General features: G+C 36.9%; 2 protein-coding genes across 4 annotated transcripts in view; one reads left to right on the top strand and one right to left on the bottom strand.

The window, feature by feature from the left end:
* Positions 1-380: 380 nt before the first annotated feature.
* Positions 381-13,097, bottom strand: LOC307148869 (coiled-coil domain-containing protein 172-like). The gene is made up of 8 exons (XM_079854777.1): positions 13,004-13,097; positions 12,724-12,809; positions 11,487-11,603; positions 11,028-11,193; positions 7,238-7,339; positions 7,034-7,136; positions 659-746; positions 381-502 (listed from the first exon to the last, which is right to left on the bottom strand). The coding sequence occupies exons 1-8, from the start codon at positions 13,080-13,082 to the stop codon at positions 473-475; spliced, it is 771 nt and encodes a 256-aa protein (XP_079710903.1). The 5' UTR covers positions 13,083-13,097; the 3' UTR covers positions 381-472.
* Positions 13,098-13,213: 116 nt separating this feature from the next.
* gfra1a (gdnf family receptor alpha 1a) overlaps positions 13,214-23,713 on the top strand; it is a gene marked incomplete at its 3' end in the record, with an annotated part of 80,163 nt that continues 69,663 nt past the window's right edge. Inside the window, exons 1-3 of one of the 3 annotated variants that reach the window (XM_079854775.1) lie at positions 13,214-13,276; positions 17,806-18,108; positions 18,664-18,747. In XM_079854775.1, the coding sequence (XP_079710901.1) occupies positions 13,219-13,276; positions 17,806-18,108; positions 18,664-18,747 (445 nt within the window). In that variant the 5' untranslated portion in view covers positions 13,214-13,218. Of the gene's footprint in view, positions 13,277-16,889; positions 17,275-17,805; positions 18,109-18,663; positions 18,748-23,713 lie in introns of those variants that run through there. The other 2 variants (XM_079854774.1, XM_079854776.1) reach the window with 2 other exon arrangements.

The raw sequence follows: 23,713 nt of genomic DNA on the forward strand, positions 1-23,713 counted from the left end.
GTAATGCAACCCTTTTATTTTCAAACATGGATATTAAAAAGCATTCTAATGTTCTCTGTTTGGCTGTATTGTTGCAAAAGGACCACTAGATGCCAGTGTTGTCAGCATTTAAAGTACTTATATGTGAATACATACTGAAACACAGAATCACATAATCTGTGCTTGAGATGAAGACAGGTATCTATAGAAAAAGAACATTTCTACTTTAGAAAGAGCTAGTATAGTTCAACACATTGGATTTATTCAAGCTTTTCTAACAGTACAAATAAGCAAGATCAAAACTACAGATCACATCATCTAAAATTGTTACAATGTTGGTTACACTGTATATGAAGTCTGTGTCCAACAAAATTAAATCATTCCCAGGCAAAACAAAACGGTCACTATAAAAAAGACAATCAAAATGACAGATATAAGCCTACGAAACAGGGTTTTTCAAGAATACGTTGAAGTCTGACTGAAGTCCCCAGCATCAACACAAAATGCCCTTCTGTGCTAACTTCTGCAAAGAAAAAAAAAAGAGACTACATTTTTCAGATTAAAGCGCTTAAAATGCTTCCTTGGTGCCTTAGCTTTGGGTATATAAGGATATTGCATTAGCAGCGTCAATGAGAAAGACCATTTTTTCTATCATTGTGTTTGGAAAGTACATAGTTACCAGTCGCAGGGATTGAATCTCAGAGCTGAGGGTCTCTCGCAGAAGCTCAAGCTCTTCTTCTTTATATAACTCCAGCTCTTTCTTGAGTCTAAATGGCACACACAGACACATTCATGCAGGAAGAGCAGATCATGATGCCCAAAGCGAAATAATACAATCTTAAAATGACACTAGCTATTTTAATGTCTTTGTAATCTTCAAATCTTTCATTTAATTTAAAAATTAGTTTAATTTAATGTAAATCTTTAATCTTGTTCAATCCTACAAGCAAGACTTAATACTTTATACTGTATTGAGAGAGATAAAAGAACAGAAAAAATGCTCTTGAATAGTGGTCGACCGATATATCGCCGAGGCCGATATATCGGCCGATATTTGGAATTTTTTAGATATCGGCATCGGCCGATAAATCTTTCTGTTTGGCCGATATATTTCAAAACAGTTTGTGACTGTGCATTAGCGCTTTTTTCCACTGACGCGAACAGAGCGAGCGTGAATGAACTGAATACACTCGCTCTGCTCCACCCAGCACCGTAAGACAAGCCACTCAGAAGTGAAGCAGACATCTGACAGACACAGTAAATGACCATTCGCATTCGCTTTCTAACCTGACGCTACATTGTGTTACACACAAAAACACTCCGGCGTGCAGCAGAGTCTGTTCAAACAGTACCGTGATATGTCAGATCCGCAGCCCAGCGGTAGCTCCAGTGGGGGTCACAGATGTGATATAAACGAATTCAAACAAAACTGAAAACATTTTACCTCACAAACAGTCAAAAATCCTGTGACTGGCTGTTCCTCAGATACGCGCGTTGTTCTCGGGTTACATTTAAACTAGACGCTGTTTTCCAACGGACTCGCGTGCACAGAAAAGCTGGGTCGCGTGCATTACAGATCAGTTGGTCGCGTGAGGTGGATGAGAGGAGAACACTATGTAATAATATTACGTTTGAAAATAAATCCTTGAAAATGTTATTCACTATCTACTGTATTTATTTATCCATGATTGGCGTAATATCGTGTGTAGTATACATTTTCATATGTTCATGTATGTCATGCAAATAGGCTACATGTGACGGCTTGCAACGTTTTAAAGAAACAAACAAGCAAAACTAAACACATAAATCATTATTATTTAAATATACTTGAAGTAAAACAAGTATATTTAAAACTATGTAAACTATTTTAAAGTAAATAGTGTAAATAAACTATGTGAGATTTATATTTTGTATTGTACATAAAATGTATGTAATTTCACATACTATTTTGTCATTAATTTATGAATATTGTTTAGATTGGTTCATTAATTATAAATGTTATTTGTAACCAGCAGTAAGCAGCTGTAATAATTATTTATGTGACTGAAAAAATGACTGTAAATATTAAAGCAGACAAGAAGTTGCACTAAAACTTTATTTATTGAAGTGTTACCTTACCTTTTTGTTTACATTTTAATTTCTTAGTAAATATTTTTTATTGCAAAAATAATTTTGCATAAATAGTATGTACAATAAATGTTCATTTAGTTTCACCAATATTCTTTATGTCTCTCATTTACTGTATTCACATGTATTGTATCGGCCTCATATCGGCCAATCGGCCAGATTGCTTTCTCAATATCGGCATCGGCATCGGCCATTAAAAATCCCATATCGGTCGACCACTACTCTTGAATGCACTTAGTGAAATGTGAAATTGTGTTTTCTACACCGATATTCAAAAGAGCTGCAGCTGAAACTGCAGAACCATGGAAAAAACTTAGTTGTGAATTAAAAGGGTGGTTGATTATGATTTCACTTTTGGTTAGTGTGTAATGTTGCTGTTTGAGCATAAACAACATCTGCAAAGTTACAACGCTCAAAGCTCAAAGCAAAGGAAGATATTTGCTTTTAAAAAAAAAAAAAAAAATGAAGGACTACAACAAACGGCTGGTAGGGACTACACGGCATTCCTCCCGGGTTAGTGCCATCACCAACCCTAAAATTGACATAAACCCCACCCCCGGGAACACGGTCCATGTTGAGAAGAGGAAGAGTTGTTGTAGTTGAGCACATTTGTAGTCTACTCAAACTGTCGCATCCTAACTGTCGCAGAATATGCTAATCTATCTAATGACTTAGATAGTTAACTCCACATCGGCGACATAAATTAATTTACTTATAGTCAGTAGAATGTCTGTTGGAGGAGCATCAAAATAAAGTGTTAGCAAATGTTAAGCATACAGTCTACTAATCCTCTAATGACAGTTAGTTGACATGTAGCTGCAAAGTTACTTCTAGTTAGTAGAATGTCTTGTCATGTCATGTCAAACAAATGCTTGCCTTGAATAAGCACCTATCCACTGACTTGAGAGAATATAATCGCATAAATGACATGAATCAGGGCTCCAGACTAACTTTTCCACTGGTTGCACCGGTGCTACCAACTTTCTCAGTCTCACCAGCACCTTTTTTTTTTTTTTTTTTGCTACATGCCATGGGATTAATCAATGCATGCTGATGAATAGTGGTCTTAATCTGCATACCCTAGTTTTGCACTGATGTAAAAAGACTGACAGTGACACAAGACCTCATGTTAGCAAAATGTTTTAATCTTTTAACTCTCAAATTTTTAAAAAAAAAAAACATGTAGGCCTATGTTCTTTAATGTTTGATTATAATTTTACTGTCTTCACATTGACATGGGGATTGATAAGATTTTATCAGTATCAATGCCACTGACGATTCTGCTTATCGATCGGATTCTTTAACGATTCTCTTATCGATTCTTGATAGCAATGTGTGGAAAAATGTAGTCATATGCTTATAAAAAAAAAAAAAAAGTGGTTTTATTTATTTTAAAGCTTAAGCTTGAGTAAGCAAACTGTACTTTTTATGTAATTTATGTAATAAATAGAACCTTATTGTAAAGTGTTACTGATTAGTTATACACCGATTCAGACGTCTCCCGAGTTCACTGTTGGAAAGATCAGTTGTTTTAACCATTCATTAAAATTAATCGGTTCAAAGGAGTCATTAGTTCGCGAATTGGACGTGTCATGCACGTTGTGTGATTATCCCAGCAGTTAGGACATGGACATCCAAGATTTCTGTCAACACAGAAAACATTTCATCACTGCATACCTGTAGTTTTTTTCGTTTAATTAAAGTGTTGTTTTATGTCAGTTGAATGTCTGGAACGCTTTTCAGAGAAGATAAGGCAACTTATTTAGCACAATTCACACCCAGCGGTAATTCAGAAAAAAAAAAAAACACGTTTTACCACCGTGTCGATTTATTTTGATTAATATGTGCGAGGGAGAGAGAGCAAGACGGTGAAGTCTTGTTTACACTTTCGCCTGGCTACACTCTCTCTCTCTCTCTCTCTCTCTCTCTCTCTCTCTCTCTCTCTCTCAGTTAAACATGCACCCTGTCACAAGCGCGCAGTTCTTCTACATTACTCACCGATCAAATAAGACTTTGGCGGGACAAAAATTCACTTTGGCGGGCACTAAAACAAGTTCAATGCAGGAAAATTCATGCGTGAATTTAACTTAGTAGACTACATAACCATGCACTCGCACAAATGCGACCACATCAAATTTTAACTCGCACATTCTCAAAAAATGGTCGCAGCCTGAAACCCTGTGAATGGTATGCAACTTTGCTCTTCCTTCATCAGGCTACAGCTACAACATAAGGAGAAAAACAAGCCTTAAAGGAGCAGTAAGCGATTTTTGAAAAACACTGTTGAAAAGTGGTTTGAACCAAACACCAAAACACACTTTTAGCCAATCAGCAGTAAGGGGTGTATACACTCATGATGGGGAGGAAAGAGAGCTCAGTTCACAAGACAGACATTAGCAGAACTACTACAGAAAGAGAGAGATGGCCGAGAAAATACAAAAGAGGAAAAGGCCAGAGGAATACAACTTTAAAAAGAAGGGTTATTATGATCAGGCAAGAGTCTTACGCGTTAATATCAGAGAAGCATTCCAGCGCTGCAAAGATCTTAAGGAGCGGGAAGGCCTGAAACTGATGCTGAGGTTGCTTTATTTCTTCTCGATACACGAGCAACGTTAGCTTTGCTGTGTTTCACAGAACCAAGATATGCTGTCTTTTGCTTGAATATACTCATGTGTCAACTTTACTTGTTTGTTCATTTGCATTATTATTATTATTATTATAAGCCTGAAATCTCTAAACATCCTCCACCACCCGTTTCAAGCAACGGCTCCCAAAGTGTGTCCGAAAAGTGAGATAACATGCTCCTAATATATGTTTTATCTTTTGGTTTCTCTTTTAGTGACCGCTATAACCCCTTAATCTTGTCACATTTGTAATATATTAGTTACTTGGACTATCATGTTATGTAGGGAGCTTTTCATGAAAACGTTTTTTTGTTTTTTGGGATGGAAGGGATGACTTCAAAAGGAGTAGAGGAGCTAAATAACAATTAGACATTCAACCTGAATTATCATAGTGACACAAATTACTTTCCCTTATTGATGACATCATACCCTCGGGCGACAGGCACAGCAGATTCCGCCATAGTCGCTGCATAATGTGGGGACGAAGGCATCAAGATAGGGGTGTGATCCTTGGGTAAGGCCATGTTTGTTTTGGTGATTTCAAATATCAACAGCATTTACAAGTCATCGCTTACAGCACCTTTAGGGGCAAAGAATTTCCACACTGTATGTGAACACAACAGCCTTGGAAATCCAAAAATCCTGTCTGTATAGTATAAATCACTTACTAATTAGAACTGAATATGTTTGATTTTCATATAAAGACATTATTACATTTAGCCTGGCAAGCCAGACCTACATCAAGATGTTAGGTCTGGCAACTCACCATAGACACGGATCAATCCGAGGGGCAGGATAAACGGCTGTCTTTCAAATTCCCTCTGCACGCAATAGGACAGCGCTTCAACCAACCAGAGCGTTTTCCCAACAGCGGAGCTAACGTTAGTTGATGGATTCAACTTTTGAATCTGTACGGCAAAACTACGAACACATCTTCCTTTTTTAAGAATGACTTAAGTGCCGTTCTTTGATCTTTTCTCAAAGAAAAACTTAACTCCAAGTCCTCCAGAGTCGCGGCCAAAGCCAATTCGAAAGACTGTTCGCCAGCAGCAACTCTTCTTTGTTTTCAAGTAGCAGGGAACCGTCGCAACTCTGTCGTCATTATGTTAAGCCCGCCCCGCCTACTCTATACACGATGTGATTGGCCTGACCCAATTTAGGTTTTTACAGCTCCGAAAGTCAACGGAGAGTTGCTAGACTACCCTGGCTGCAAAATAAATTTTGCTGCCGCTAGGGTGCGTCTAGATTTCTAGGCTATATTACATTACTACTTTAGACTAAATGTTGCTTTGGAAAAAGAAGTAAATCTCTTTGAAATGCAGTGTTTTTTGTTCGGGCTGAATGGGTTTCCAGGATATAACCAGTTAAGGCAAATCAACAAATTAATTTTAATGCACACTTTTCAAAGAGATTTAAGGATTTACGAACACAGTTTAGAACAATCGGTAAACAAATGCACTATATGAACAAGAAAATTTTATTATAATGGTTTGGTGTAACTTGCATCCCAAAACATTATAATGAGGAATGTGAATAAGCTCACTAAATGCTACTGGAAACCAACTGGTTTAAAAAAGTCTTGAATTAACCCAAAGTGCCTGATAAAACACATGAAACCTGAAACATCTTTACATGTGCAAAATAACTCACTTCAACCCTGCCATGTAGTAAAGTTTGGAATGCTAATGGAGTCTTTCTCGACATAACTTCCACTTAAATAGACACTGTTAATTTCAACTGACGTGTTCAATGTCGGATGATCAATACAAGGGAAAAACTGCCCTCTGCACGATGGGGGCATGTGTTTAAGAGTGATTCATGACTACATAGGAGAGGAATGAACATATCCTGAGCTTAGCAGCGCTGTCCTAAAAGCCTCGTCCTCAGCACATCCTGAGGCCTTATACAGTCTTTCCTATTAACGAGGAAGATTTGCTCCACACTACCCCCACATATGATTTACACACCCCAGTGGAGGAGCTTTCTTCCTGAGACAGGACAGCTATCGATCCCCTTTCCATCATCACTTCCTAGTGGGGCGTTGATCTGAAGGGGTAGTGTTTATCAAACTCTGGACCGGACATAGTAAGCAACATATCAAAGACCTAATTAATAGGATGGATCTAATGCTGCATTATTTACACATGGTGAAGTGACAGGAGGAGGACGATGTTAAAGATGGATGAAGGGAAATTCAGCATTCTTTGCTCACGCTCCTCATGGATCATGTTTCTCTGGGTAGATGAAGACACACTAACATTACGATAGGTCTTTAACATTATGATATGTCTTAACTTTCTTGCCTGATACAGTTGCTGTCCGTCAAAGGTTTCTGACGGACCGTGAGCCTCTCTGTCTTCAAAATCTCTGTCAAAACCACTGCTTCCTTCAGATCTCTCTCTATATCTGCAGAAGAACAGAAAACTAGGGAGTGAGGCCTTGTTGACACATGGATACTTTTAAACTATGTCAGAGAAAGTACAAAAGTTAGCAGAGCCTTGTTTCACCTGTAAGCTGTGATTTTATATCCTGGAGCTCAGCGTCTAGTGATCTCTTCTCTGCCTCCATGGAACTCAGCAAAGTGTTATTTTGCTTCAGCAAGTCAATCTCTGAGGAACAGCAAAGGTGATAACTCAAGTAACCTGCTGGCAAGCAATCAGACTACAACAAAGAGACCTTTGAAAAGCAATAACTTCTTCAATGATACTTTGTGTATCTTTGTATCTATTAGTGTACTTCATGCCTACAGCATGTCGACAAAAGCTTGAGAGTCATTCAGTGCTCATTAACACTAATTTTGGCTCAAATAGTTTGCTAAATCTTGTGTGGTAATTGATTTGATGGTTAGTGAATTAACAGTGTAAAGCATATTTTCAAAACTTAAAATTAAAGTACAAAATAAAAATGTTTAGTTAATGAAAACCTATATATGATTCTTAATAGCCATTTTGACTAAAACAATGTCTAGTTTGACTTTATTAAAAAATAAAAATAAAAAATAAAATGCTCAAGAATATAAAGCTAGCACAGACCAATAAAATTTGCTTCAGAGACCATGGACTCTTTGGCATGAGGTACACTACAGTTCAAAAGATTGGGGTCAGCAAGATTTTTTTGGAAGATTGAAAGAAATGAATACTTTAATTCAGCAAGGACACATTAAATCGATTATAAGTGCACTAAAAACATTTATAATTAATGTTACAAATGATTTCTATTTCAAACGAATACTATTCTTCGTGCTTCTATTATGGATTTTTGAAAATGACCTTTCATGTAGTGTGTAACATACTGCAGCTCTAAGTGAATGAAAACATCCTGCAAAGTTTTAAATCTGAAAATGCACCGTATAGTTATTGTCTCTCAAAAGTAAGAGTCGACTCTGAGTCAATTAAATTAATCGTTTTTTAAATGAATCCTAAGCCGTTTCGTTGTGACGTCAAGACGAAACATTAGCATATTGCCCGCTCACTTATTGCGCACGCAGAAACCAGGGAAAACTTGAACCCCCTCAAACACTGCAGCTGATTCCTGTGGATACTGGATAGCATCATGCCGAGAAGACGCTGTGCTCTACAATGTGAAGGTAAAGCCATTTTTTTTCCACTGCCCAAGGACGAGCATGTGAAGAATCAGTGGTTAAAGGTTATCTTTACAACGATACCACAGCAGTATAACCCGAACCTTGTGCTGTGTTCCCGTCATTTTACTGATGACTGCTTCTTCAACCTAAATGAGTTCAACGGTGGATTCGCTACAGTAGCTAGTTGTTATTGAAGGATGGGTCATTACATGTACTAAGTGTCAAAAGCACAAGTATTGCAGAAACAATACACAACCTGTCGTACTTCCTTGTAACAAAGATTTTCAGCCTCGCTTGGCATTTTGATACAGTTCCCACATGTGAACCTAAATAAATTCGGCAATTAATTTGTCTGTGACGCGTTACACTGAACTAACAAATGGCGACAGACAGCAAGATTAATCAGATTACAGCACGTCACTTATCAGCAGGGTTGGGAGGGTTACTTTAAAAATGTATTCCGTTACAGTTACAAATTACTTCATAAAAAAAGTATTCAGTAACGTAATCCAAGTACTATAATATGAAAGTAATGTAACTGATTACTTTTGGATTACTTCAAGGTCACGAATATAAATAAAGAAAAAAAAAAAACAAAAAAAAAAACTTTTATTTATAAAGAATTTGGCCTTAACACATTAACACAGGCCTGAATATATATTTATGTAAAGGGCTATACAGACATCTAGTGGCTAATGTATGGTATTACAGATTATTTTCTTTTATTTTTAACAAATTTTTAACTTAAAAATAAAAACACATTTAATTTTTTTTTACACAATCTACATATAAGTTTATTTTAAAATAAGCCTACATGTTGACTAAAGCCGTGATCTTTCTTAATTTGCCTGACTGAACTTGTGGCGTTGGCAGTGGGAGTTCCCCTATGTTACCTAGACAGCGAACATCGCGTTACGTGAGAAAAGATTAAGAAAGGACATTTTGGGTACTAAAAAAGCTACCCTCCGAATTTCTACAAAATAGCAGCGGAATTTCCATGAATTAAAAGCGATTTTACCTGCAGGCAGCGTCGTTTAGCAGCAGTAATTCAATCTGCATCTGAGGAGATTGTAGACAGCTGTTATTTGCACATGCACCAGCGCGTGGCACACGTGAGTCATTACTGGCAACAGAACCAGGAACTACTGTATAATCAAGCAGCGCTTAATATGTGTTATTATGCCAAAATAATTATTTATATAGTTTTAAATGAAACCATTGTAATCCTGAAAGTATTCCCCCTTTTTTCAAAATGTAACTATAATCTGATTACTACGTTTTTTGACGTAACTGTAACGGATTACAGTTACTGGATTTTTGTATCCTGATTACATAACGCCGTTACACGTATTCCGTTACTCCCCAACCCTGCTTATCAGACATTCTTACTCTGATACTGCATGTTTCATTGGCCTGAAGTGTTATAAACTACATTGACACCTACCATTGAGAAAGGGGTACTGCTCCAGTTGTGTTTGCGATTAACTTTCTTGTTCATCAGCAACTCGTTTCCTCGTCGGACTCTGGCTCGAATTGTTAAGGCAAAATTGATGCCATGTCTGTTCTTACACTGTATAAAATGTTCAACACTTGACAAGCCGTAATCCAGTAATGGTGATGGGCATTCCGTTTCCGACAAGCTCTGCATGCAGTATATCAATCACAACTGACTGGGTCATCTGACCAATCACTGCAGATTAGCAACACGCAAAGGAGGGGTTTGGGAAAAATTAATCGTTGAGCGAATCTTTGGGAGTCGTTGAGCAAATAAGGTAAAAATAAATGCATATTATAGACAATGAAAGTGTTTTTTGTCCTTGCATGCATGTAAACCTGTTGTTGGGGACTACCAAAACAAAAATAGGAACCTTTCAAAAGCCATAATATGGGCACTTTAAACTTCCTATTCATCAAAGACTCCTAAAATTTTAATCATTAATTCCGCAAAAATATTAAGCAGCACTTTTGCAACACTCATAATAAGAAATGTTTCTTGAACACCAAATCAACATTTGGACCCTTTTCACATTTCCAGGGTTCCCAGTAACCGAAGTCATTATAGTTGGGTAAACGTCTATGGTGGTGAATGGGAGATGACAGGAAATATAATTTATTTATTTACATTTGCTCTAAAAGCAAAAGCAAAAAAAATCTGCATTAGTGTTTCCATGACTTTACAAAAGAGGGAAAAATATAGAGATTTATTACAACATTCAGAAGAGAGAAAGATGTCAAATTTGCCATCACTCCCTCAGCCGATGTATTAGAAACACCCTTGCAGGAGCGTTAATTTGTATTTTGTCATTTTTATAATTTACTGCCAAGATAATATAACACAAAGTATAGCTTAATAAATGTGTATTATTTATTTTTTAAATGAAAATATTAAAAACTTTACTAGATTTGCAATGTTGATAACTGTGGAAATGCATCATCATTGTCCGTGAAAAAGGATAGAATGATAAACTGGAGTAATGTCTGCTTAATAACAACTTTTTTTCAATTGTTTAAATTATAATATTTCACAATAACAGAGTTTTTACTGTATTTTTTATCAAATGAGAGACTTTCAAAAACATTAAAATCTTACAGAGCCGACCATTATTGGATTAATTAAGATCGGATTGGATTTATGTACAGTAGGCTAGTTTGTAATGCATTGATGAGCAGTGAATGAAATACTTTTGTCTGATTTTCAACAATAAAACATTTACCTCTGTGTAGAGTTTCAGTTTCCAACTCCAGACTCTGGATCTTAGAGCAGGTTTGGGTGTGAAAAACAGCATTTCTGTTGCTGATTAGGTTGAATTTATTGTTGAAAGTTATCATCTCCTTCAGGAATTTCTCTCTTTCTTCACAAAATTTTCTTTTCAGTCTGTCCTGAATTTTAAAACAATGGAAAGACTATTATGCAGATTACAAAAAGAGTACAAAAGCACTTTTAACACTTCAGCATGTACATTGTATTAGATGACGGATAATGCATGGCTCTGAAATCTTCAATGGCCAATGATGTCTTTCTTTATCAGTCCACATGATGGTTACAAGCTTCATATAGTAATAATATTGTTTCAGGCTTAACTTTGTGGTGTTTTAATGGGGTGTGTGATGAAGAGACAATAGCCTTTCCAAAAAGACGGAATAGAAATATTCTTCAATGTGAAAGTATGTACCAGGGTTTCTTTGAGGTCTCTCTGCAGTTCCAGGAGTTCCTCTTTCTTCCTTCCCAGTTGATCTCGTCGCTTTGTCATCAAAACCATCTGCAGTTTGTTTTCAGACAGGAGCTGAGCCTATGGTCACAAATTAATCATGAATTTGACCAGTGTCTTATTCAGATGGTCCCGAAAAGTGTCCCTCAAATGAACTTTGTATTCACAACAGTGAAGTTTTATAACTGGCTGCACAAAGACATTGCATCAGCACAGAATGTTGCTCATCTGACGGATCAGTGGCTTCAGTGCTGTTTGTTAAGGTAAGCTTATGTCATTGTATTTGTAGGTCATTCTGTAATTGACATAGCATTGCCTTTTGAATTCAAGTCCCTGCTTCTCTCCTTTTACCAGCTCAGTCAACTGTGAAAGACATCAAGGATCCTTCAGGTAATTACTCTCTACCTGGCTTCAAAGAATGCAAGCAAATTATGCTTCGTAATTACACGGCACACGTTGGTCTGACCAAATATAATATTACGCAGAAAATTAGACACGTCTTTCATGACATTCACTACCTTAGGTGGATCACTGAGGTCATTCAAGGAGTCGGTATTTTAAATGTTCTAAACTTTCCACAATGCAGAACGGATGAATTTAAAAAACTGTGAAAATGTTAAATATAAATTTTAAAATGTAAAAAGTTAATGGGTGACATCTGAAGAAATCTGCATTCAGAATCCTATTGATTCTGTATTGACCTCAATATTCATGAAAAGAGTGACCTCTTTAATCAAATGATTCAATTGCTCATTGACTTACTATGTCTGACATTGGTTTCAAACAAACGGTGTGCCACATGTTTGCAAGGATAATTGTATTTTTAAAGGTTTTTCAACAATAATACTAATGTAATCTGAAAGAAACGAGATTGATTTTGCAGTGCTGCTTTGAATTGATCCACTCCATTTTAATGTATCCTGTCCATTAGATGAAGTGTTTTAATCATGAAACAGAATGTCTTTTCACAGCGCCAAAGGATATTAATACTGCATATCAGCTTTCTGCACAGATAAACTTTAAAGTGAGCGACAGTGGACATTCTCTGCTGTGTGGCAATATTTATATCAGATGTAATTTAGGCCTATATATTCAGATAAGTTAACACTTTAAGAAAAAAATTACATGGGAAATGTATCTTTTCTAATCTTCCATTGTGTGTGTGTGTGTGTTTTAAACACTGGGTAATAATTGTCCAAACCTTATCGTCCAGTTCGTGATGTGCTTTCTCCAGTTTTTCACATGAGGAGTTTATTTTGTCCTGTACACTCTTGATGGCAGCTTTAACTGAATGAGCAAAGAACCGAACATTATTAACTTTTTCTTACTCTACGAACGTATTTTTTACAAAATACTTTAATATTCAATGTAAAATAACTTTAAAATATTGTTGTGTTGAATTTTATTTGTTCAAAAACACTCGCGAGCTCATCTCAATAAATTAACCGTTAACCTGCCCATGTACCCAGCGTTAACGTTACCTTCATGAAGCTGTTTGATATTTTCCGACACCTGCTGCTCTGTCAATAAAATTTGCTCGAAAAGAGATTCTAGGCTCATTTTTCAATCATTAAATGCCAAATACCAAAATGAAGGAAACTGGCTAACTTAGCTTAGTAGCAGTCAAACGACGAGAACAGCTTGGTTGATAATTTGTTTTGAGGGAAAAGGCGTTTCGTATTCACGCGACGTGAGCATGCGCAATCCTGCCGTTACTGCGCAGCCGCATTCGCAAATGCACGCGCGCCAAAGACGTAAGTGATTTGTTTTCTTTGTTGTTTTCTCTTCTAGTCCGCATTATAATGCTGATTCAGTGTTGTTTAAGACAAGAACATATTATTTTGGTAGGTCAGAAATAGTAAAGGTAAATTAATTAAGGCATGTTAAAGAAATAGTTCACCTGAAAATGAGATTTCTGTCATTATTTATTCATCCTCATTTTGTCCAAAACTAGGCCAAACTAAACCTTTTTTTTTTTTTAAGTTGTAAAGAAAACAAAGGTGATTGGAGCATATTTTACAGTAATTCAATGCGTTACTTTTTTCTTTTCTTTTTTTCTTCTTTTTTCGAATTAGGGCCTACAGGAAAACAGGACTCGTTGCATCCGCCTGTTGTAACAGCAGTACGAACTTACTGCGATATCTATGGACTTTTAAGGTAATCAGCTAACCTAGCCAGTTCTTTTTATTGTTAGCGTTTTATTTGACTTAAATGTCTAACTCTAAATGTTAGTGAGAATAAGAAAAAAAAAAGTAGATCCATCTGTATCTCTTTTTATTCATATATATTTTATATTTCTAGTAGCATGATATTTGTGTACAGCATTAAACAGTTTGTTTAAATGCATCTTTTCATATATGCTACATGCAGTTTCTGTGCTGCCTTTCATGAGTGAAGATGGCAAAAACGAGGAAGCTGTTCTTCGTACTTCCTGGAATCAGGTGACTTTATTCTCATTATTGTTTCAGTTCAAACTTTTCAGAAGTTGCACTGCCATTACCCCATTTAGAACATGTAGAGTGCATACAAACAATGGCATCAACTTCCAGGCAGTGGCTGTCTGACAAATAGCCTTGCAGTAGCCTTACAAACCGATGAAACACTGGCAGAGATGTACCATCAGTGTTGCAAATGTCCAAGTATCGTACCAGAAGGTCAAAATTATTGTACACGAGTCAAACGTACAGAATACAGCTATTTATCTAGACCAACAACTTGTTGACACAACCTGCAAATTAGGCTACTTTATTGTTGAACTATCGACCTCAGCTTGGAAACAACTGACCTAAGCGCCACGGCAGGAACGGATTTTTTCTTCTTCTTGCAAAACATACAGAGATGACATGTTTATGATATGCAAATTTGTATACAATATACAAAAGGAATGTTAACTTGTGCTCATGAGAGAGAGTCATTCTCCTCGATGATTGGCCGAGAAGACGCAATTTGAGATGAGATGGAAGACGTGTAACACCACATTCACGTTCGTTCTCCTCACAATCATGACGATAGATGTAGAATCCACTGCTTCTAGATCAATGAGTATAGAAACCCAATGATTACAACGACCATCATTTGAATTGTCACAAAATTCTGAAATTATCGTACAACATGGGAATTTATTCATTATTGATCGTACAGAGGTCAAAGTCATCGTACACATATGATAATTATTGTACGTCTGGCAGCACTGTGTATGTACCATAGATGCACCACATGTGAGAAATGTGTCAGCCCATGGGATAGCTAAGTCGTTTGGCCTCCTCAACTAACAGTTTCATTCATTACCGGCATACTTTGAAGTGCAATTTAAACTGCCAGTCACTGTATTGTTTGGCGTTTATAAGCACAGTCAGCAATCAATAAGTTTAATTTGGTGCCATTTGGTCCTGCAGTATTTGGCATGTCTTTCTTTACTTTCTACATCTTCCCAGACACTGCTGGAAAGGATGGTTTTGATCTGGTGCCACACAGCACATTAAAGTGTTCTAGTTTATATGACTACGACTATATCATTTTGACATTCATTTGCAAAATGAATAGTCCATATTGATTGAAGTTTATGTTTTTCAGACTTTTTCTTCAAGAATCCGAGTGAGTCTGACCCACCTTAAATCTTAGAGCCGAAGCCAGGCCTGGTACAAATACCCTGCTTGTCACCCATGGCCTGTAGAAACCCAGTTCTCCACTTAAGTGTATTAAACTGAAATGAGCTCAGGTTAATTGAGAAATGCATTTAAATCAGACATGAAGCATGCCTATTGATTGAACAGTTGTCAATAGATTTGGTCAAAATTATTGATCCTCATTGAACAATGGACAAACGTATATAGGATAAACGTCAAATGGTTTTGATTTTTCGTATGTAAAAATTAATCTCATTCATAAAGAGAAATTGATCTGTGTTTAACCAAGTTAACTACTGTATAAAGCAATTCAATTGTAAAAAGCATTTTAATAAGTAGAATGTAATTCACCAGCCAGTGTCTTCAGAATAGGATATTCCAGTGGTTCTTAAGTGGAGTGACGTCTTAAAGTTATTTAAACCAATTATATCTAAGTAATTTAACAATTAAAATAATAAATCCATTAAAACACACAAATATATATATATAAAAATGTAGGAATACCTCTTAGCCACTAACAGCTTGGTGACCTTAATCATTGTAAACTGTAAAAGGTTTAAAATGCCAAATTCTCTTGTGTTTTTTTTACCTTTCAGAGACAGTTACTCATGTTCAACTGTAGGTTAGTTGAACTTAGTAGGGTGTTCTTAAAAAGAATTTCCATAATAACCAATTCTGCATCTGGAGAATTTCTACAGTTAATAAATAAATAAACATAATCATTATCACTTCAAAGTATTGACATTCCTCTTGTACTTTATTTTATTATGTGTTTTGTTATTTTATTTTTATTTTGAATTCGTTTTTTTTTTATATTTCTTTTTGACATTTTTACGTTTTGACGTTTTTGTCATTTTTCTTAGTTTAAAAAAAAAATTATGTCTATGTAGTTTTTTATTTTTATTTCAGTTTTAGATGAAATAAAATATTTTTTTTTATTTTACTTAACATTTATTTAAAATATTGAAAATAAAAGGGGTTAAGCTTTAGTTTCGTGTTAATAAAAGGTTTGAAAACAGACACCTTTGTTCTTTCAGCAGAAGTACAAAAGGGGATAAAAAGCATAGACTGTTTGGATGACCATCTAATACTGACTTTGACAGTGGAGGACCCAAAGTTACAAAGGCAGAGAACCAGTGGTCTTGTAGTCATTTGTTAGCTAGATGCATATACGGAGGCTACCAACAGATGGCGACCTCCACCAGTCTTTCACCGTGAACCAGATCGCAACAAAACTTTGTGAAGTATGTTTATCCGCAAGGAAAGCCATCATAACTTCAATATATTGTCATTCTGTTAAAGTAGGACCTACAATAAAAACTTTTTACAAATGTTATGGCATGTTCCCTATAAGTATTTACAAGAACCGAGATAGACTTTGATACACTGAACAGTTTAATACATGCAAATCATTTACTTGATTTCACTGGTTAAATATGCAGGCTACTAATCTTCCCAATTCTATTCAGACCAGATTGTCCTACTAACATCTACAAGTAAGGCAAACAAAAGCGATTTCAACGTCTGCAATGTAATTTCTAAGACATACTCGGATCACCAATTGACAAGGGGAAAAAAAGCATATTGCATGAGGCTACTGAGTGAAGACACTCAATAATTGACGTGAAAAGAACGAAAGAAACATTATATCATATACTGTAAACATTAGGTTGGAGTGGCAAAACGACACGTCTTTGTCCTGTTGCCGTGTTTTACGCAGAAACGCTGAGCGTGCAGTGAGTCGCGTGTGGTTTTTGGTTTGGGTTACAGCACAACTGAATGCCACAGTGCTGTCGCGCGCTCAGTCGCACGAGCATATCTTGAGAGCTGGAGTTTTATTCTGCTGCCTCGCGACTCATTTTCTGCTTGTTTGTTACATCGTATATGCGTCTTAATCATAGAACCCGCTAAATATAGGTTACTGACAGTTTTGGACCAGGTTACGGAGCATTTGTTCTTATGTAGCCTACTCTGGATGTACATTGGACCAACGATGTTTCAATGGACCTGAATGAGAAGGATTATTCTTTTCATCAAAACTATATATTGCGTGTTTGAACCAACTTACCCACGGATAAAAAGCGCAATGATCATCTCCGCGATTTACATAATTTTACCACTGCTGGGTGAGTTAGAGTGCGGTTTTACATATTCAGTGATTGGTAAATTATATATAGTCTACTGGTACATAGACGAGCTGTATTGTATTTAAGTTTAACACTTAAATGTCATCATAAGACCATAAAAAAAAATGTTTTTACACTGCTCTTTTTGATCCCGTCAAATATATTGCCATAACTATATTCTAGATATGCACTTAGGATGTGACAAATTTTAGCTATTGAGAATCGGCTCTGTCATACTTCCACTTAAGTCTTCTTAAATCTTCTTGTGTTAATATTTTAATCTCTGTCTAAAGCACCTAAAGTTTATTAAATCCCTTTGTATTCTTGAACAATATTAACAAATGTTTAATGGGACAACAATATTTATGCAAATTAAATATGAATTGTTCATTTGTTAGTAGCCTAACAGATCTTGTTTTGCTTGTAACAGTCTGAGTAGGCTAGTTCTTGGAGCATTTGAAATAAAACGGGATCCTGTCCGTGATATGCTTTTTTTTTTTTTTTTTTTTTTTGTATTGTCGCCCTCCATAGATGTGCTGTTATCTGCCGAGGAGTCTTACTTTACTAGTTCAAACCGGCTGGACTGTGTGAAGGCGAACGAGCTGTGTTTGAAGGAGCCGGGATGCAGCACAAAGTATCGAACTATGAGGCAGTGCGTGGCGGGGAGGGAGACCAACTTCAGTATGGTGACTGGAATGGAGGCGAAGGATGAATGTCGGCTTGCCTTGGACGCTTTAAAGCAGAGCCCTTTGTATAACTGCCGCTGTAAAAGAGCCATGAAGAAAGAAAAGAACTGCCTACGCGTCTACTGGGGGATCTATCAGCATTTACAGGGTGCGCGGACCTCATGCACTAATAATCATTAATTATAGCTGTGCCTGTGATCATATTTAGGTTTAGATTTAGATTGATGTCTGAAGTTACACACATCTTTTTTTCTGACATTCTCTTTATTTGTAATACTTAGCAAGCAATAATACTAAGCCAAGGAGTTGCTTTTCTGGGTTCTGTTATCAGATAGGGTCGGTGTAAGTCTTCAAATGCCTCTCTGAAGTGTTTCCATTAAAGTTTATGGAGTGTGAGGTCATCTGATGCTTTATGTTAGTCTATGTGTGTGTGTGTGTGTGTGTGTGTGTGTGTGTGTGTGTATGCTGGAGGGGGAGGGGACTTTTTCAGTTCAACTGACCAGTGTAGCTAATCAACCAGAAACTGGCTCCAGAAATGTAAACCAGTCCCATGAATCAATGGCCCAAATACTAACAAACATAAAGGACAGTTTGCAGCTTTGTTGTTTAATAATAATATTAAGAGTGCAGTTGAGAAAAACAGTTTTAATAATTCATTTAGCATTATTGGTATTTAATCACATTTCATTTGTTAATATTGCAGGGAATGATTTACTTGAGGATTCTCCATATGAGCCTATGAACAGCCGGCTTTCAGATATATTTCGACTGGCCCCCATCTATGCAGGTATGTGCTTATTTAATAAAGATGCTGTTTGAGAAGAAGAAAAAATAAGACTTTGAGATTGTACAGTTCAACCAGTGGGGTTGGTATCTCATGTCATACTTGTTTTCCTCCCTCTTTTTCCTCTATATGCCCTTGTGGATGCATGCTATCTTCCGGTCTCTGATCCTCTGGATCTTGCATGGGGAGATATAGTTCTGAATGTTCATGGTTAGTGCTCAATGAACCATTATAAATGCTGTACACTTCACCGAACTCTATGGGAAATGGAAATCGCTCGGTTCTGGGATGCAGCCTATGTGAGGTGCTGCTGATGTGACAGTAGTAGCAGTTGAATGTGTTTTATTTGGGGGAGGGGTTGCAATGAAATTACTTTTTAAATGTGCCTCGGGTTACTTACAGTAGGAAAAATGGTCGTTAGGGTAGCAGGGGTTGTGTGAATCTGGCCTGAGATGCTGGATGCTGACTTGGATCGTCCTCTAGGTGGCAATGTTGTTCCCTACTTCACCATGTAAAGGGCCCTAATAAAAAGAGCAGAGATGCACTGCCAAAGGTGTGCACAACAGATGGTGACAGCAAAGGTTTAAGAGCACCAGATGAAGGCAGAGGGAAAGTTTGAGTTTTCTGAAGCAATTGATTTCCTCAACATAAGAGAGTGTAGATAAAGAGAACGCTTAATTTAATTAACTAATATTAAAGCATTTGTTAGAGATTTGTTGTAAAAGAAAAAAAAACTTGAGAGAAAACTTAAACCTTCCAAATTCAATGTCACTGGTAAGTCATGTCAGTCAAAATAACGAAAGCGAAGAACTGCAAATCCTGGTTGGAGCTTCCCTCAGGCTCAGGGAACCGGAATAAGGTGGTAAACACCTCAGTAATTAAAATAACATGTAGATAGCTACTTCCCTCAGACTCTCTCACTCTGTGGTTGTGAGAACAGAGAGAGTCACGGCAGATTGCTCTAAATCTGAGGGTGCTCCTTATTCCCCATTGGAAAGCTTTTTACATTGATTGACGGCTGAGTTCCATGGCTAAGAAACAGGCCAAGCGGGGAATCATTTCCCCACCTACATGGGGATTTATGACATATACACTGAGACAAGCCAGACTACATTCTGGGTGTCTGGAAGTAGTAGGTCAGTTTGATTAGCACTTTCTTTTCAACAGCCAAAAGATTCAAAATAACTTGCATGTTTCATTGGTCTGGGCTAATTTAGTTTTCATTTTAAATTGAGTTCAATTATTTACATATGTTCGTTTTTAATGTGGTGGAGATATGGTAACAATAAAGGAAATGTCTCCACAATATAGTTATGCTTATGATTCATTTATAATTTCTGCCCGTTATTGAACCATTAACTACATCTTTAATTTGTCTGGTCAGTAACGGGCAGAAATTATAAATGAATACAAGGCAGATCTAACAAATCTAAATTCTCACATCCGAAATTATAAAAATTTAGATTTGTTAGATCTGCTGAGTGTTGCATAATTAATTTATGTCAATTTAGATCAGGGGTGTCCAAACTCGGTCCTGGAACCACTATTGTTCTGCAAAGTTTATGTCCAACTTGCCTCAACGTACACCTGGCTGGAAGTTTCTAGTATGCCTAGTAAGACTATGCCTGGTTCAGGTGTGATTAAATGGGGTTGGAGCTAAACTTTGCAGGACAGTGCCCTCAGAACTTTTTGAATTTTCATGTTTTTGAAATCCCACAAACACTGAGAGCATATTTTAAAATAAAAGCTGAAACAGCCAGGGGTCACAAAAACTTTGTTCATGAAACGGTCTGCCTTTATAAAACACAGCTGTGCTCTATTGGGGTGTGGAGCATGGTTGTGTGTTCTCTATGTGAAACATACTGAGTTCTCATGAAAACTACCTCTCCCATGTCCGTTTTCCTGCTGAGAATCCTGCTGCGTTTTACCTGTATTGATGTCTGCTCTCCACTCGATTAAATGACTTATTGAATGCTGCAGGGCTCCTCTCTCTTGGGACTATTGGCCCTTATTTGCCTGAAGTGCCCTTGTATGCCTCCGTCACAGTGCCAATAAAACAAATCCAAAGACAGGGTAATGCAGGGGTCAAAGTTTCTACATTTTCTATAACAGAGCTGCTGCAGATAGATTGAGTGCAGAAGTCTTGCTTCAGAATGGCCTGAAATGTCAACAAATAGGTGAGGACAGGGAAATGTAAACTGTTTGAGAGATCCATTTCGCCTGGCCTGAATGTTTCCTGAGGTGTTCCAGTTTTTTTCTTTTCCCAAGTTTTGCCAGTTAGGCTATTTAAAAGGGATAGTCCACCTAAAAATGTTATGATTTGCTCACCCTCACATCTTTCCAAACCTTGTGACTTTCTTTTTATTTTTGTGGAACATTGAAGAGGATGATTTGAAAAGTGTTGGTAACCAACACCCATTAATTCCCATTAATTTCCAAGGTTTAAACTAAAAATACAATGGAAGTCAGTTGAAACCAAAATTGTTTGGTTACCTCAGATTTTTTATTTTTGGATGGACTATCCCTTTAAGAAGCCTGGTGGAAACACCAGAACACTGCCATCCAAAATGCATCTTACTGTATGCTGGTCTTTTCAAAAGAAGTAGCTGGTTGTAGGTGTGATGAAACAAAAACTTACAAAAATGACACCTAATTGGGTAGAATTTTCTCACTAACGGAACTGGATGTAAATAGAGAATTAGTTAGTAGGAAGCAGTATGCTTAAAGGAGCGAGGAAACCACCACTTTTCACAGCTAGTTTATTCACACTTATTTGGCACTCTCTCGTCCTCTGATCTGAGTTGACTTTGCATTACCTCCACATCATTAGGCTTTATGCAGGAGGAGAAAAGAGAGAAACGAAGCGCCTGAACACTCAGAGCACCCTTTACTCTCCTATGCTGCAACATTTCGTACTGTATCTCAGCAGTATCTGTTTCTACAGTGTTCTGTTGCAGAATATCTGAACCTGGCCTTGGCAGTAGTAATTTAACCTTGTCAGGGGAAAATAAAAATGCACAAGGTTGGAAAACAAAAGCTGTTATTGTCATGGAGAGATGCATGGTGTAAAATTTGGAGTTTGTTGATAAAGTCCTTGGCAATATCAGGCAATTGCCATTTAGCGTTCAGTGGCCCTGTAAAACAAATGGGACTAGGTTTGTTGGATGCAGGGGGAAGATGTAACACAAAATGTAATAGCCAGCTATGCTGCTTGAGTTGTCTGGGATGAAATTGCCTAAATGATGGGGTAGCCATGAGAAAAAGAACAGGACATCAAACAATTTCGGAAAGCACGGCTCGGCTATGAATAAGGATGAGTTGCCGTATAAATGTGTTGTTTCTTGGCCTCTCTGGAGTGCTCTTTTTGTTATAACAACTGTTTGTCTGTCATTGTGGAGACATAGCTCTCAGATCTATTCTTCTGTCTGTCTGTCTGTCTGTCTGTCTGTCTGTCTTACTATATCTGTCTGTTCTTCTGTATGTCTGACTCTAAACTTTTTGTTTTGGCTAACTATGCTTTAGTTTATGTAAGGGATAATGTACATCAAGCCAGTTAATGTAGCCATGTAATAAGCTTATTACACAGTTACTTGCCATGTAAGTAAACAATTAGACATGAAATATTGATTTGAGTTGAAATATTTTATTAGCTCATTAAACACAAAGCTTCTGCGAAGAAAAACAGTTCTTACCAAGCAGCTTTGAGCCTAGACGAACAAACAAATTCAAATGGATAATGTACAGAGGCATTTAAAGTTGACAATTATTATTTTGATAGAATATTGTTGTATTTATTATAAATCATTTATCCATGCACATCATCATTATTATTATTATTATTATTATTATTATTATTGTTATTTTAAATTCATGTGTAATCTTTAATTAAAATAACTTCCCCATCCCTCTTGCAACGACATCTCTTCTCTCACTAGCTGCGTTTACATGGACCCTAATTATCCGATTGTAATCGGACTAGTGGCTTTTTTATTCCGACTGTGCTACATGTAACCACGTCAATCGGAATGAATTTGCCAAATTCAATTAAAATTTCATTCAGATTATAAGGGGTGGTTTAAACCTTTTCTACTCTGATCGTTTTTTATTTTATTTTTTTTGTTCAAGAAGCTGGTTTACTCAGATATACGTCACAATAGGGAAGAAAAGACTGTCTTAACTTCCGTTTCATGCTGACTTTAATACTGACATCCTCTGGTTTCACTTTACAGTAAAAACAGTCAATAACTGAGGAGCAAGATGGCACCAGCTGCATTTGAATGAAACAAGAGAGAGCGCGTCCATCCGCGGTGTGATGGTCATTATCATTGAGTAATTATGCATCCTGTTTGCGGCTCAATTCTCAGTTCAAATTCAGGAATTGAAAATATTCTCAATTCATTTCTGAATGGCAAACACATTTCAGAATGCAACATACAAAATTAAGTTTGTATGAGTTTGTCATCATCTCTACATGGTGTTATGTTCGATGTTTGGTATGTTTCTCGGCTAATCAAGGTCTTGTTTTACTTTGTAATTTTTATGTCATTTTGAGGTCTGCAGACGGTTATAGAATTCCCTTTCCTTTTGGTGTCAGCTTTGTGCAGTGTGAGTTGTATGACCTTCCAGGCAACCTTGTCTTTTTTTCCGCAGTAGTTTCAATTTTGATATTTTTAGGTCAAACCGTTCTTGTCTGTCAGTCCTATAATGCAGGTCTGTGGTCACTGTCACAAAGAGCATGCACAGAGTCCAAATTAAAACAATTCCCCATCGTCCAAATTAAACAATTCCCCATCGTAAGTACACATTGATGGCCTAAGACACGAAACGAGCGGTTTGTGTGAGAAAACGAACAGTATTTATATCGTTTTTTAACTCTTGTACACAGCCACGTCCAAGTGATCTGAGGGCGCTCGCGCATCCTGGTGTGTGACGTGTAGATATATATAGATATATATACACTAGAATAGAT

This window comes from Squalius cephalus (genome assembly GCF_949319135.1).
Source record: "Squalius cephalus genome assembly, chromosome: 21".
Classification (NCBI taxonomy): Eukaryota; Metazoa; Chordata; class Actinopteri; order Cypriniformes; family Leuciscidae; genus Squalius; species Squalius cephalus.

Excerpts from the sequence above, each read along its gene's own strand:
- LOC307148869 (XM_079854777.1), bottom strand. The coding sequence starts at position 13,082 with ATGAGCCTAGAATCTCTTTTCGAGCAAATTTTATTGACAGAGCAGCAG. Across the intron at positions 11,194-11,486 it reads GAGACCTCAAAGAAACCCTG|GACAGACTGAAAAGAAAATT; the intron begins GTACATACTTTC and ends TTTAAAATTCAG. Across the intron at positions 503-658 it reads AGATTCAATCCCTGCGACTG|AAGTTAGCACAGAAGGGCAT; the intron begins GTAACTATGTAC and ends TTTTCTTTGCAG.